The sequence below is a fragment of the Dermacentor albipictus genome, chromosome 1 (genome assembly GCF_038994185.2).
Source record: "Dermacentor albipictus isolate Rhodes 1998 colony chromosome 1, USDA_Dalb.pri_finalv2, whole genome shotgun sequence".
Classification (NCBI taxonomy): Eukaryota; Metazoa; Arthropoda; class Arachnida; order Ixodida; family Ixodidae; genus Dermacentor; species Dermacentor albipictus.
Window position 1 is genome coordinate 119,096,936 of NC_091821.1, and position 16,007 is coordinate 119,112,942.

Consider the following 16,007-nt stretch of genomic DNA (forward strand, 5'->3'; position numbering starts at 1 on the left):
AGTGTGCATATAGCTTGATGGCGCTGCCGACTACCCGGTTCCAAAGGCGACGCTCATAGCATCCATCCGCGTCATAGTCACCTAGGAGACCTGATATAATAATAATAATAATAATAATAATAATAATAATAATAATACCTATGTATGCATAGATGCGTCGATTGAGGCAAAACACACCACAGTTCCCTGCTCGTCCTTCTTCAAGGAGTGATGAGTTTTTTTTGCGTGGGTATGTTTTCACCGTTGCAGCTCGGCGCAAGACATGCTTTCAGGGTACGAAGTTTCTTGAACGTCTTCGCCATCCTGCATTGTCACGCGAGTTTCATTCGCGTTCGCTAGGCAGCTTTATCGCATTTCTGTTGTCGCGTGACAGTGCGCTCGCGCTATCAAGTAACGCATGGTTCTTGGAAGCAGCAGAACCGTGATACTTTCCTGAAAGACGGGCCCACCGTGTATCGAATTCGTAGGCGCGCTAGTTGATGATTTTGGCATTTACAAGAATTTACCTCGTTGCCGTGAGCGTCTCTTGAAGATTCGATGACGAATCTATGTATAAGCGGACAGACACAAGCGCCCTTTATTGGATTCCGCGACCGACGACATTGCTTGCTTCATTCGTTGGGATTCGAGTGTTGCTTGTATTCCTAGGAACAAGTTCCCGTTTCAGCACAACAGTGATAGGTCATCAGCAGCGTTTTCCGCTTACAACCGATGGCAATGGCAAGTGCTGCGACAGCTTTTTCTGCCGTCGCCGTATTACGGCCGCGCTTACCCCAAGGACTGAGCCCAGCCGAGCGCCGCTTTCATAAGATATGGTTGTTATTCCATAAAAGCAATAAGCAGGCTCGTGAGCTATGTGAACTCGCATACGATCGTCTCTGTACGTTGTATCGGGTGTAATCACATCCATTGTGTAAAGCGGAGCTCCCAAAACCTAGAGCCACCGGACAGAGCGACGCGATTACTCTTTCTCGCACCCTAAATGACACGATGCTGGTTAATCTGCAAATGTATGTTTATCTGTGAGCGCTGTCAACAAGCACCTCTATAAAATAATCATAGAAAGATACTACAAGTGCCCTGTTTGGAGTCACCGTTTCGGAGCAGAATAGGTAATAAACAAAGAGGTCGCAGGACAAACAAAACAAGACACCGTAACACGAACACGAAGCGCCGCTTCGATGCAGCTGATGTACTGTCGGATAAAGGTAGTACCTGAGCACACGTGCGCCTTTCTCTTCGTTAGCCACGGGGCACTCCTGTTGACGCCGTTCGGTACGCGTTTGGTAGCGTTTTTTTCTTTATCTGTTTTATATAGAGGGACCGACAAAGGGAGGGACAGCGACGAATTGCTTTGTAGTATCAAGTAGCGCAATCTTCTTTCATATCTAATTATTCCTAGTAGATGGAAGTGCAGGAGCGTGCAGGCGAGGCGTTTTCTCTCCTTGATGCAACTGACATCAATAAAGCGTTCAGTAAATGACGACGCTGTCACCTGTCGTTGCTCGCAGGCCATCCATCTCCGACCATCACGTGGCACGTGGGCCACTCGGCGGTGAACCGTGCCGTGACGCAGCTGCAAGACGACAAGACGCTGTCGTGGATCGAGCTGCAACGACTGGAGCGCAGCCACTTCCGCACGGAGGTCACGTGCGCCGCGGCCAGTGGCACCGGGATCCAGCCCATCAAATCGTCTGTCACCGTCGACCTGCACCGTAAGCTTGCACGATGCGCTGCCCAGCCTGGTTTTGTCGCTATACCTTTCATTATGCCGACTATTCGAAGTGCCGGCCGGTCCTACTAGCCTTGCAATTTCGGCCATGTCCTTTGACTTCGCGCGCATGCGGCTAATCTAATCAGGAGTCTGTGGAATACATCTCTCTAAGGCACTGTGCAATCACTATGACAAAAAATAATAGACGTCAGGGATGTAGGTGAAACCAAGTGCTCTCAAAAATCAGCTAAATATTATGTAGATCCGACGCACTGTGGGAACCGATATAAGCGAAGCTTTCTTTGCTGTTTGCTTTGATGGAGGATAATTAGGGGTGATGTTGACGGCGAATGTTTAATTTCTTCAATGTTTAGTTCAAAAGAAGAGTGGTGAGTTTATGTTAAACGTTATCTTGCATGTACCACTGCTGTTGGTCTGCATAGCACACAGAACACACAGAGAGAGGGGCTTGATTGAGATTGTGTTGCGCGCCATCTTTCATAACTTCTGAGAGGGTTAAGCATTGTGATTGTCACTGCTGCTACTGCAGCAGCGGCAGAGGAGGAGGAGGAGGAGGAAGAGGGAAAGAAAGCTTCACTTTAAAAATTCAGTCGTGACGGTACCACATTGGAGGGTTTGACCTCCATTTCGTCTTCGCCTAAAGTTGGAATTAAAATTAATTTTATCACGCGGACATTGATTACCTTTTACTGGTGGCAGTTCTGTCACCAGCTAGCTACTGTTACAAAGTCACCTGTAAGGAAGGAAGGAAAAAGTGGAGAAGGAAAGGTAGGGAGGTTAACCAGTATGGCTTAACCGGTTTGCTACCCTACACATGGGAGAGGGATGGGGGAGATTAAAGATGGGGAAGGGGGAGAGGGAGAGAGAGCACATATCACAGCACACACACATCGTCCGTTGGAGTCCATCATTCTGGCATGGTACGCGACGTCACTCTCACAGCCGCTTGTCCAATCCCGTCTCTTTCAAAAACCGAAGGAGTCCCTTTGTCGCCTTCACCTGCGATATCTTCTGTCGGCGGCATGTGAAAATCGTGTCGAGCGACAATGGTCTACTGTCAAGGCGCGCTAGAACATATGCCAGGGACTGTCGCTGAACGTTATAGTCAGGACAGTCGCACAGAACATGTTCCAGCGTCTCCTCGCAAAGACAGGCATTACAGAGATCGTTGTCGGCCATTCCAATGCGGAAGGAGTAAGATTTGGTGAAAGCCACCCCCAGCCATAAGCGATAAAGCAGAGTCGCCTCTCTTCGACGCAGTCCAGTTGGCATATAGAGATGCATCAAAGAGGGCAGGTGGTATTGACGGTTGCTCTGGGTGGTCTGGCTGTTTGGTGTGTACCATAGAGATAGCGTGATCTCATGTGCAAGCACTCGAAGTCTGCTAGCTGCGTCGGATCGTGAAAGCGGTATGGCCTCTTCTTGTGCGTCTTCAAGAGCTGCTCGAGCGGCATTATCGGCGTCTTCATTTCCAGTGACGCCGCAGTGACTTGGCAGCCACTGAAACGTCACATGGTGTCCTTTCTCCTGTGATGTTTGGAGTAGGCATCTAATATCGAATACGAGCTGTTCGAATGGCCCGCGATGCAGAGCTGATAGTACAGATTGTAGGGCTGCCTTTGAATCGCTGAAGATTGACCATTGCCGAGGTGGCTCCCGATTGACGACACGAAGTGCAGCGCGAAGAGCAGCTAGTTCAGCAGATGTCGATGTTGTTGGGTGGTCAGTCCTAAAGCTGATGGTAATAGCTTTTGCTGGGACAACCACAGCACCGGACGAACACTGGATGTTTGTGGAACCATCGGTATAAATGTGTTCCCTGTCCGCGTACCTCTCGTGCAGAAGAAGCAGAGACAGTTGTTTGAGCACAGGCGACGACAGTTCAGACTTTTTTCCGATTCCTGGTACACTGAGATGGACTGTGGGGCTGATAAGACACCAAGAGGGGTATCGATGGTTTAGATGCAGCGGTGAAGCCCGATGGCAGTTTGTCGTTGTATTTGATTATAGTTTTAGCGAATGATGATTGGTGCCTGTCCGAAGGTAGTGCTGCAAGGTGGTGATAGGTGGCACGTGCAAAATGTCTGATGTGCGTTCTCAGGGCTTCCACCGTAATGTGAGTTCGCATTGGATGGTCCCGAGCAATCGCAATAGTTGCCTCTGTTGAGGTGCATCTGGGCAAACCAAGGCAGACTCTGAGTGCTTGAGCTTGTGCTGCCTGCAGAACACGAATATTTGTCTTGCAGGTGTTGGTCAGTACAGGTAGACTATATCTTAGAAAACCGAGAAAGAGAGCTCTGTAGAGTTTAAGCATTGCGTCTACTGACATCCCCCACGTCTTTCCTGCCAAGTATTGAAACAACTGGGAAGTCGCTGTCAGGCGCCGTTTCATGTAGGCCACGTGCGGGCTCCAACAGAGGTCTCGGTCAATTATTACGCCGAGGAATCTGTGGGTTCGGACATAGGAAATAGTCCGCCCATTGATTGAGATGATATAAGGCGTCATCGGTTTGCGAGTAAATGCTACTAGTGCGCATTTTTCTGGTGATATGCTGAGACCCTGTTTACACAAGTAGTTCGCTGTCAAAGTGGCCGCTCTTTGAAGTCGCGCACGTATCTGAGGACGTGTGACTGCCGAAGTCCAGACACAGATGTCGTCAGCGTATATTGAAATTTTGATGGTAGTTGGCAAGTACTCAGCAAGTCCAACAAGAGCGAGGTTGAATAGCGTCGGGCTGAGAGCACCGCCTTGAGGAACGCCCCTGCTGGTATAGCGTCGCGTAGTTGGGCCATCGTCAGTTAACACAAAGAATGATCTTGCAGATAGGTAGCTTGCAATCCACAAAAAAACTCGACCACCTAGGCCAACCGTCGCAAGGGCGTCGAGAATGGCCTCATGTAATACGTTATCGTATGCCCCTTTCACATCTAGGAATAAAGCTGCAGATAAACGCTTACGGGACTTTTCGTGCTGGACATAGGAAACGAGATCAACTACATTGTCGATAGAAGAGCGGTCACATCGGAAACCAGCCATGGAAATCGGATAAATCTTGTAGTATTCAAGGTACCATTCCAGGCGGCCAAGGACCATCCGTTCCATTATCTTTCCTACACAGCTGGCCAGCGCTATTGGGCGGTAAGAGGTGAGTTCTAATGGGGATTTGCCCTGCTTTAAGAGTGGCACCAGGCGGCTTACTTTCCATTCGTCAGGAACATTTCCCTCCTGCCATGAGGAGTTGTAAAGGCTCAACAACTCTATCCGTGCGGACTCTCCGAGATAGCACAAGGCCCGGTATGATACACCATCCGGACCCGGAGATGATGAGCGCCTGCAGAGAGCTAGAGCCGCTTCGAGCTCCTCCATTGTAAAAGGAAGGTCCATGCGGCCATCACGTGAATTGGGGACGTCAGCTCGGGCTGGAGGATCTGGACGAGTAGCTTGGTCTGCGATCCGCGCACAAAAGTCTTCTGCGACATCGATGTCTTGCCGCCCTTGGAAAAGCGCTAGCGCCTTGAATGGGAAACGCCGTTCCGGAAGGCAACGCAGACCTTGCACCGTTTTCCATATGTGAGACAGTGGCTTGCGGGGGTCGAGTTTCTGGCAAAACGTTGCCCAACGTTCCGACGCTAATCTATCCATACGACGCTGAATCTTCTTTTGCATCCTCCTGGCTGCCCTAAGGTCATGAATTGATTTTGTACGCCGATATCGACGTTCCGCCCGGCGACGAAGCGCTCGAAGGCGCTCTAATTCTATGTCGAAGTCATTCCGCGTGGAAGAGGTCGTCATCATGCGAGTGGCGTTTTGCATCGTCATTTTAATCGTTTGCTCTAACCCTGATGGTAGGCCCTCGCGGCAGGCATCTTCCATCTCAGATTTGAAGTTAGCCCATTGAATCGTCCGAATGGTATTCCGTAAGCCTGATCTAGACGACAAGCCTTTGATGTTCAGATAGGTGGGAATGTGGTCACTCCCATGTGTCTCAATGTCTGGAAACCACTTCACACATCTGGCGAGAGAGTTGGAGACGAAAGCAAGGTCGAGGCAGCTGCCGTATGTCACGCCGCGAAGAAAGGTGGGGCTACCATCGTTCAGGAGAGTAAGGCCATAGTTGTGGGCGATGCTTGCTAATCTTCGTCCTCTTGCATTTGTCCGTGTACTTCCCCATGCTGGATGGTGTGCATTGAAATCACCTATGATGACCCATGGGGCGGGACAAACACTCAAGATATCCGCAAATCTTTTGGTATCGAAATTGCAGGAAGGCGATATATACACGCCTATGAGAGTAAACAAGAGTTTGTTCCTTTTAACTGTGATGCATATATATTGATTGTCGTCGTGGGGAGCAATTGGTTGCAAAACATAGGTGAGTTCACGACGAACAAAAATGACGATTTTGCTGCATGCCCCATTTGTTGATGACATGATAAATTCGTATCCTGACAGTCTTATTGATTTCGACAAGTTGGGCTCACAAATGACGATGAGGGGAAACAGATTGGTGTACACAAACTGCCGAAAATCTGAAATTCGTGATTTTAGCCCTCTGGCGTTCCATTGGATGATGGACGCAGCCTTGACTTCTTTCCGGAAGGATGGGGTATGGGTAGCCATCTTTCTAGTTGAGGGATGCAAGCACTGGGCCTAAGGCGTCCAGCACTTTAAGTGCGTTTTGAGCACAGGGTGTCCCGATGTCCACTAAAATTGCTCGAATGGCCTCCATGAGAGAACGTAGCACCGAGATGACTTGGCGGTCTGTTTTAGGTGAATCGTCCATGGCCGGAGAAGGATCAGGTTGGACCCCGACCTTCTGAGGTTCCTTCGCAAGGGAGCGGCTTGGTAGCGTAGGCCATTCCTCTAAAGATAGAGTCTTTTCTGCTTCCTTCGTGGAAGTCGTGGGCCTTGTCGCGGCGTGACTAACTGGCACCGCAGTGGAGTGGGTACTGTCACTTCGCGCATGCGCCTTCATCGAAGACGTACGATGGCGCCTACGTCGTCGCCGACGCCGGACTACTTCGGCTGCCTCCCTGTGGGCAGAATTGTCTCTGGCCATTTGCTTAAGAACCGCGCGCTCCCTCTTGATGCGGGGACAGTCCTTCGAGGAGGCCGCGTGAGGGCCGCTACAGTTGACGCACTTCAGGACCATGGCACCGCAGGTCTGTTCTGCATGAGGTTCAGCGCAACGGGGACACAGTAGTGAGTTGGGACACACGCCTTTGACGTGTCCTAGCCTGAAACACTGATGGCATTGAAGCGGCTTCTGGATGAATGGTCGAACCGGATGACGGAAATGTCCGACTTTAACGTGGGATGGGATACAATCCCCCTTGAATATTACTTTTACGCAGCGCGTATTCCCAAGACGGCGCACTTGCGTAATGATCGTGCCTTCGTATGCCGGCTTGATGAGGCTAGGTAAGTCATCATTGGGAATGGCAATGTCAATGTCGTAAATCACACCGGCTATGGATGTGTCGTCGATCGGGATAAAGGGGCGCATTTTGATTCCGTCTAGCTCTGTGATTTCTTGGAGTTTTCCAAGCGCACTCGCGTTGTACACGTCTATGGCGAGTATATTCTTGCGTGGATTTATTCTTATGTCTTTAATTTGATCCGGCACCGCACATTCCAGAAAAATGGATAGGGCTTGCCTGTTCAGCAATCGTAGGTTGCTTGACGGTTCTGTCGGCATAAAGATGATGACGTGTGGCCAGCGCGCAGGCCTTGTCTTCACAGTCGTTGTGCTCGCAGGAGTTGACGGCGCTGTGTTGGCGATTTTTCTCCTCGCCCTCTTACTCCGGACGGGTATGAAGCCGTCGTCGGATGAGTCGTCTTCCGACATAGAGTACAGCTCGGTGTCTTCGGTGTCACTGGGGGAGCCAACTCGCTTCCTTGCGGTTGACGGCCGTGATGACTTCTGGCCAGGCGGGTCTCTGGCATGCTCCGCGTCCATGGCCGCAAGACGGGGAGGCGAGGCACCTCGAATAGCGAAGATTTCACCCAAAAATTTACAGAGCACAGAAACAAGCGTTCTGCCAAGAAGACACTTCGTCGTCTTCTAATCAAGTCACCTGTAATGACTGTTGCAGTCGTTATTGCAACGTGAGAGTATGATGATGGAAGGGAAATTAAGCGTATACTTGTAATGACTTAAAGTTACATTGTAATAATCTCTGGCTTTATCACTTGTGTCTCATGATCGAAGTGTTACTTAAGCATGCGAATCACAATAGGTATTTTTTATAAAGAAGTATTTCTGCGTATTCCGCATGTTGAAATGTCCTATTCATGCTGGGCGCACGTGGGCTATTTGTCGCTTGAAAGCATCCACATCTGCATGAGGAAATCACATTTCTGGTTTGCAGCTACCGCTATCGATGAAGCAGCACCAGTTGGTGCTTGCTCAGAGGCTTCGCTCAGGACAATCGCAACAAATGTATTGAAGTGGAAATGCTATGATTTTGGCAATTGCTTGGTTTTTACCAAATAAATAAAGATGTATATTGCGCATGCCAAGCAAAGATGCCAGCTAAGTCTTCTGTAAAGAAAGTTGTAACAAAAAGGTTATGCGGATCCCGTGCACTGTGCGAATCAATGTAACCGAAGCTTTCTGCTGTTTGCTTTGACTGACGATAATTTGTGGTGGTGTCGACGGTGAAAGTTTAATTTCTTGAGCGTTTAGTACAACACGAGATTGGTGAGGTGATGCTAAACGTTACCTTTCTTGCGCCACCGCTGTTTCTCTGCGTTGTAGAGGAAATGCACAGCGATACCTCCGAGAAGGTTAGCCTTGTCATTGCCTCACACAGCACAACGCATCTTGGCAGAAGTGTTAAAGTTTATTTTAATCGTGGGGCTTTACGTGCCAGAACCAGAATAGGATTTTAAGGCACGCCATAGTGATGCACTCCCAATTAATTTTGGCCCCATGGGGTTCTTCGACGTATAGTAACTCTAAGTACACAAGTTATTTTGTATTTCTCTGCGTCGAAACGCGGCTGCTGGGGTCCGCTTCGAACCTGCGACCTCCTGCGACGCCATAGCCGCAAAGCTACCATGGCGGGCACAGAAGTGTTGGTTTCACGTGAGGCCGCTTGCATGGTGTCGCCTAGGCGCTACGGGGCTTTAATGTGGCTTTTTCCTTTATTAAGAAGTTTTAGTTGGGCGTCCGCAAGCACCCACGTGCGCAGGGCGTGAGGTTGTGCGTGCGTAGCGTAGCGCGCACGCACGATACGGCAATAGTTGGCCGGACGCAAAAGCTCACAAGGGGATTGCTGACTTGCACGCGTAGGAACCAGTAGTGTGCTACTCAGCGCCGCCATATGCTACCTTCTTAAACTGTGCATCCAATATCAGCCGCCACGAAGTCAAACCACAAGGCGGAGTCATGTCTTCGGCAAGAGCAATATAAAAAAATGGAGGGCGCTTAAGCTCCGCCTTGAAGAGTGGAACGCGATAGCGTTATAGCACCCCGTTCGCACCGCCTACTCAAAACGATCTACGCGAGCCAAACGTCGTGATCGGCATGGACAGCCGGGCCGCGACGTGCCATGAAGGCGGACGCGATCATGGGGCGAGTGGCACACCATGTGTCGGGGCAGCGCCGTACATTGCGTGGAGGGGGTCTCCTGTGTTTGCTGCAAGATGGCTCTGTGTGTGCGCAGAGCGTAGAAGAAATGTAGCGGAAACGTACTTCGCTACTCGTGTAACTGCGACTTGTGTAATTTACATGCTCAGAATTACCGATATACACCGCAGTATAACTTTCTATGGCACGTTTCCAAGGCAACACCACATTCACTAGAGGCGCTTTTGTCCCGTTTGAACTATCGAACTCGTGGCTGAGTGGTAGCGTCTCCGTCTCACACTCCGCAGACCCTGCTTGGATTCCCACCCAGCCCATCTTGCAAGTTGTTTTTTATTTATGAATTGCCTTCAGGCATTTTTCGCTCATGGCCAACGCCGCCGATGCCGACACCGACGACACCAACTTTTCTGCGACACGAGCTCCTTAACGCTGTCGCGTTAAAAATGCGCTCTCGTGGACACGCGAGAACGTCCCGCAAAGGCCGCTGAGTCCCCAGCGGACGCTACCCTGCTTTTAAAAAAGCTGCGGGCGCACGCAAGATACCGTGCGAGCTCCTGTGTACTGCGCATGCGCACTGACGCCTCCGTAGGTTTGCTGCGTACGCAGATCTGCTGCGGACGCCCAACCAAACATGTGGAATGACTCATGCCAAGGCCAAGGACTCATGCTCAGGCCAAGGCGGCGTCCGTTCGCAGAACATGTCACACTCCACTAGGGGGTGCTCGTGACGTCATTAGAGTGGCGCGCGTACTGCACATGCACCCAGTAGAAAGCACCACTTTCGCGCTCCAAAACTGCGTCGGCAGACGCTCCTCGCTAGCCTGGTCAGTCGGATCTCTCCTAAGCGCGCTCCCGTTTCTCAAGTAACCAAACGCGCTCGCGCTGCCAAACGAAAGCGCAAGCCGCGGCAGGATTAAAAGAAGATTAAAATTCAATGAGAGAAAGCGTCTAAAGTGACTCAACACGTCTCCAGGAACGAGTGCTAAGGAGGCAGAACACAAGTGACAACAATGGTTGGCATCAGAACCACAACCAAGTACATCATCGGGAAGAGAGGCACCCGTTCCAAAGCGCCCCTGTCCCACAGCTACGCTGTCTGCCAGACAGCAATTTGCCGCAGCGACCAACTGATCAAAGCTTCACCAGTCACGAACGATAAAAAGACATCTTTCCCGCGAGAACTTTGGAGCAGAGACGGGATTCACAGAAGTACAAGCACCACTAGAATCAACCAATAAATGATTTTATCAACATCACGGTGCATTTCAATCAAACAGCAGTTCACACAATAGCAACAGAGGTAGTCATAGAAAGGCTTTCGCCTACCGAAGTTTAGCTCAGCAAAATGCCCATACATTGTTTCAGCACTCCTGCGTCAGTTGTGGACTTGTCAAATTTTCACGGCGTTAATTTTTCAGAAACTGCAGAAACCATACTTGTGGTTAGGCACTTTTTAATACTCGTTAAGTTAGATTTAATTAGCGGTTTTACGAGCGAAAACTCTGATCCTATTATTAGGCACTCCGTAGTGAGGGATTGCGGAGTAGTTTTGACCACATCGTGCTCTTTAAGAGCAACCAATGCACAGTTCACGAGTGTTCTTGCATTATGCCTTCCATCGGAATAAGAGCACCGCTGCTGGGATCGAATCCGGGACTTCATGCTCAGCAGCGAAATACCACGGCGACTGTGCTGCCATGGCGGGTGTTTTAATCTTGATAGCCGAAACCTTTTTGAATTCTGTTGCCCATCAAAAGGAGGCCACCGTAGTTGGGATCCTAGACGCAACCTAGGGTTTAGCAACAGTGCTGTAGCCGGTGAGCTACCATGGCGGGTGTTTTAATATTGATAGCCGAAGTGTTTCTGAATTCTGTTGCCCATTAAAAGGCGGCAACCATGGCTGAGATCGTACATGAAACCTCGGGTTTAGCAACACAGTGCTATAGCCGCTGAGCTACTATGGCGGGTGTTCTAATCTTAACAGCCGAAGCGCTTTTGAATTTAGTTGCCCATTAAAAGGCGGCAGATAGCTACTCAACAATAGACCATACCCACACTATCAATCTGGTGATAGAGAAATGTGCGGAATATAACCAACCCTTGTATATAGCTTTCATTAATTACGAAAAAGCGTTTGACTCAGCCGAAACCTCAGCAGTCATGTAGGTTTACGGAATCAAGGTATAGACGTGCCGTATGTAAAAATACTGAAAGATATCTATAGCGGCTCCACCGCCACCGCAGTCCTCCATAAAGAAAGCAACAAGATCCCCAAAAAAGAAAGGCGTCAGGCAGGGAGATACGATTTCTCCGATGCTATTATCAGCGTTTTTATAGGAGGTGTTCAGAGACCTGGATTGGGAAGAACTGGGGATAAGAGTTAATGGAGAATACCTTAGTAACTCGCGATTTGCTGATGATATCGCCTTGCTTAGTAACTCAGGGGACTAATTGCAATGCATGCTCACTGACCTGGAGAGACAAAGCAGAAGGGTGGGTCTAAAAATTACTCTGCAGAAAACTAAAGTAATCTTTAACAGTCTCGGAAGAGAACAGCCGTTTACGATAGGTAGCGAGGCACTGGAAGTGCTTAAGAGAATACATCTACTTAGGGCAGGCATGCAGTGACCGCGGATCTGGATCATGAGACTAAAATAATCAGAAAAATAAGAATGGGCTGGGGTGCGCTTGACAGGCATTCTCAGATCATGAACAGCAGGTTGCCATTAGCCCTCAAGAGAAAAGGTTATAACAGCTGTGTCTTACCAGTACTCGCGTACTGTGCAGAAACCTGGAGTCTTAGGAAAAGGGTTCTACTTAAATTGAGGACGATGCAACGAGCTATGAAAAGAAGAATGATGGGTGTAATGTTAAGGGATAAGAAAAGAGCAGATTGGGTGAGGGAACAAACGCGCGTTAATGACACTTAGTTGAAATCAAGAAAAAGAAATGTTCATGGGCGGGACATGTAATGAGGAGGGAAGATAACCGCTAGTCATTAAGGGTTATGGACCGGATTACCCGCCGTGGTTGCTCAGTGGCTGTGGTGTCAGGCTGCTGAGCACGAGGTCACGGGATCGAATCCCGGCCACGGCGGCCGCATTTAGATGGAGGTAAAATGCCAAAACACCCGTGTACTTATATTTAGGTGCACGTTAAAGAACCCCGGGTGGTCGAAATTTGCGGAGTCCTCCACAACGGCGTGCCTCATAATCAGAAAGTTGTTTTCGCACGTAAAACCCCATAATTCAATTCGGACTGGATTCCAACGGAAGGGAAGCATAGCAGGGGGTGGCAGAAAGTCAGCTGACTGGATGAGATTAAGAAGTTTGCAGGGATAACATGGCCACAATTAGTACATGATCGGGTTAGTTGGAGAAGTATGGCAGAGGCATTTGCACTGCAGTGGGCGTAACCAGGCTCGTGATGATGACGATGATGATGTGCATGTGGATGATGATGGTGGTGGTGATGATGATGACGACGACGATGACGACAATGATGATGATGATGATGTTTATGAAAAGGCGGCCACCGGGGCTGCGATCGTACACGAAACCTCGGGTTTACCAACACAGTCCTATAGCCGCTGAGCTACCATGGCGGGTGTTTGAATCTTGATAGCCGAAACCTTTTTGAATTCTGTTGCCCATCAAAAGGCGGCTACCGTAGTTGGGATCCTAGACGCAACCTAGGGTTTAGCAACAGTGCTGTAGCCGGTGAGCTACCATGGCGGGTGTTTTAATATTGATAGCCGAAGTGTTTCTGAATTCTGTTGCCCATTAAAAGGCGGTCACCATGGCTAGGAGCTTACACGAAACCTCAGGTTCAGCAACGGAGCACTATAGCCGCTAAGCTTCCGTGGCGGGTGTTTTATTCTTTATAGCCGAAGCGTTTTTGAATTCTGTCGCCCAATAAAGTGTAGCCCCCGTGGCTGGGATCGTACCCGAGACCTCGGGTTCAACAACGGAAGGCTGCACTTTTAAAAAAGTTTACACCCTTTGGGGCCTATCTTGCTCCACAACAATAATTGCCGTCTGCCTTGCTTGCATTTCCTTTCTTTAATGCTGCGAGCCCGGTACTTGCAAGTCATGAGCGGCACACTATTAAGTGTGCACCCTTTTGCCACACAACCATAATCATCATCTGGCTAGTCCTCATTTCCTTACTTTTACGCGGCGAGCCTGGTACTTTCTAGTAGTGAACGGCGTGCGCGTTATCAGCATGACATAGCATTCCCGACGGAAAAGTAGCGGCCGCGGCGTTTTCAAGAAAGGAAACACAAGCAAGGCAGATGACGATTATCGTTTTGTGGCAGAGATGCACCCCAAAGGGTCTAACTTTGCCTAAGAGTGCACTTTAAGAAAGTTTACACTGTTTGTGGTGTATATCTGCCACACAACAATAATCGTCATCTGCCTTGCTTGCGTGTCCTTTCTTGAAAACGCCACACCCGCGACTTTCCTGTCGGCAATGCTTTGTCATGCTGATAACACTCATGCCGTTCGTTACTGGGAAGTACCGGGCTCGTAGGGTAAATGAAGGAAATGCGGACAAGACAGATGACGTTTATTGTTGTGTAGCAAGATACACTTTAAGAACAGTTTACACCCTTTGGCTTGCCCCTTCTGCCACACAAAGATAATCGTCATCTGCCTTGATGCGTTTCCTTTCTTTATCGCTGCGAGCCCGGAACTTTCCAGTGACGAACGGCACGCGCGTTATCAGAAGAGGTACTCCAAAGGGTGTAAACTGTTCTATGCTGATAACGCGCGTGCCGTTCGTTACTGGAAAGTTCCGGGCTCGCAGCGATAAAGAAAGGAAACGCATCAAGGCAGATGACGATTATTTTTGTGTGGCAGAAGGGGCAAGCCAAAGGGTGTAAACTGTTCTTAGACTGTACGACTCAAAGGGAGTAAACTTTTCTTAGAGTGTGCATGCGCCTTATCAGCATAACAGAGCATTCTCGACTGAAAAGTAGCGAGCGCAGCGCTTTCAAGAAAGGAAACGCAAGCAAGACAGATGACGATTATTGTTGCGCGGCATGATACGACACAAAGAGTTTACATTTGTTTAAGAGTTCATGGCAGATTTGTTAATCTTCAATGCCGAAGTGTTTTTAAATTCTGTGGCCAATTAAAGGACGGCCACATATCTGAGATCGTAACCGAGACCTCGGGTTCAGCAACGCAAGGCTATAGTATACTGAGGTACCATGGTGGGTGTTTTATTCTTAGCCCGAGCGTTTTTGAATTCCGTTGCGAATTAAAGGACGGCCACCATATATGAGATCATAACCGAGACCTCGGGTTCAGCAACGCAAGGCTATAGTATACTGAGCTACCATGGCGGGTGTGTTAATCTTGATAGCCGAAGCATTTTTGTATTCTGTTGCCCATTAAAAGGCGGCCACCATGGCTGGGATCATACACGAAAACTCGGGTTGAGCAACACAGTGGTATAGCCGCTGAGCTACTATGGCAGGAGTTTTAATCTTGATAGCCGAAGCGTTTTTGAATTGTGTTGCCGATTGAAAGGCAGCCTCCGTGACTGGGATCGTACCCGAGACCTCAGATTGAGCCGCACAACTCTGTATTCACTGAAATACAACGGTGTGTGTATTAATCTTCATAGCCGAAGAGTTTTTGAATTCTCTTGCCCGTTAAAAGGCAGCCCCCATGGCTGCGATTGTACCCGAGACATCGGGTTCAGCAACGCAACGCTAGAGCCACTGAGGTACCATTTCTAGTGTTTTGATCTTTATAAAATGCACAGCTTAACCCAATTACAGAGCTTATCACTCAGTGTGAGGAAGCAAGACAGCTAAAACAACAGTACGTGAAATCCTTGATTCTGTCATAGTTATTATCTACTTCACGACCGTTGACGCCGTTGATATCTATATCGAGAGAAAAACAAGCTTTAATTGTATGATGTTCATCTTATCCTGGCTGTTCGCCTGACAGGCTACTCCAACTTCTGTGTGACTATTACAATATATACAGTGATAAACACCGTACAGCATGACACACAGAAATTTAACGAGTTTAGTTAACGCTCGTGGGCAGCAATAATATCAGCAGCGCCTTTGTGGCGCTTAACGCACAGGTGGTGTTTTGCCATGGGACGAGAATGTGCTGTAGGGCCAAGCTCCAGTCTCGTTTAAGGTACAGTGACGCCTTCAGAGACTCTCTCTCTCTGACGCATGGGGCTAGTAGTCGCAGAAAGCATATTGCAGGTCTTCAGGAACGTTACATTCAGAGCAACTCATTCAACCCTGTAAAGCAGTTGTAAAAAAGTTAATAAATGCGCATCTGTGAAGAGATAGATAGACTTCACTTAAATTGCCATTGGATTTCATAACCAAAGTCCACGGGGTGTAGGCTCAAGTATAATAATATAGGCGACAAACTATGAAAATATAGCCGATGAAATCACTCACCCTCCGCTTCTTTTTCTTACATCTCACGTTCTTTCTATGTTTCGAACCCATCTTCCATCTTCGTAGTCCGAAAATCTTTTCTGCGAAGGTCACACGTGCTGTAGTATTTCCATCTGTCTGCTCGCTTCCTCTTAATTGAACTGGGGTGGAAGAAGTGTCTCTCCAGGGACTTTGGGCTCGGGATGCCCTCACTGAAGCACCTGAAGCTCCTTCGAAGTGCCCCGAAGGGCGCGAA

General features: G+C 48.9%; 1 protein-coding gene across 1 annotated transcript in view; it reads left to right on the forward strand.

The window, feature by feature from the left end:
• LOC135907844 (synaptogenesis protein syg-2-like) overlaps positions 1-16,007 on the forward strand; it is a 572,210-nt gene that overhangs the window by 301,879 nt on the left and 254,324 nt on the right. The window contains exon 4 of the mRNA XM_070536562.1: positions 1,512-1,715. Within this exon, the coding sequence (XP_070392663.1) occupies positions 1,512-1,715 (204 nt within the window). The remainder of the gene's footprint in view (positions 1-1,511; positions 1,716-16,007) is intronic.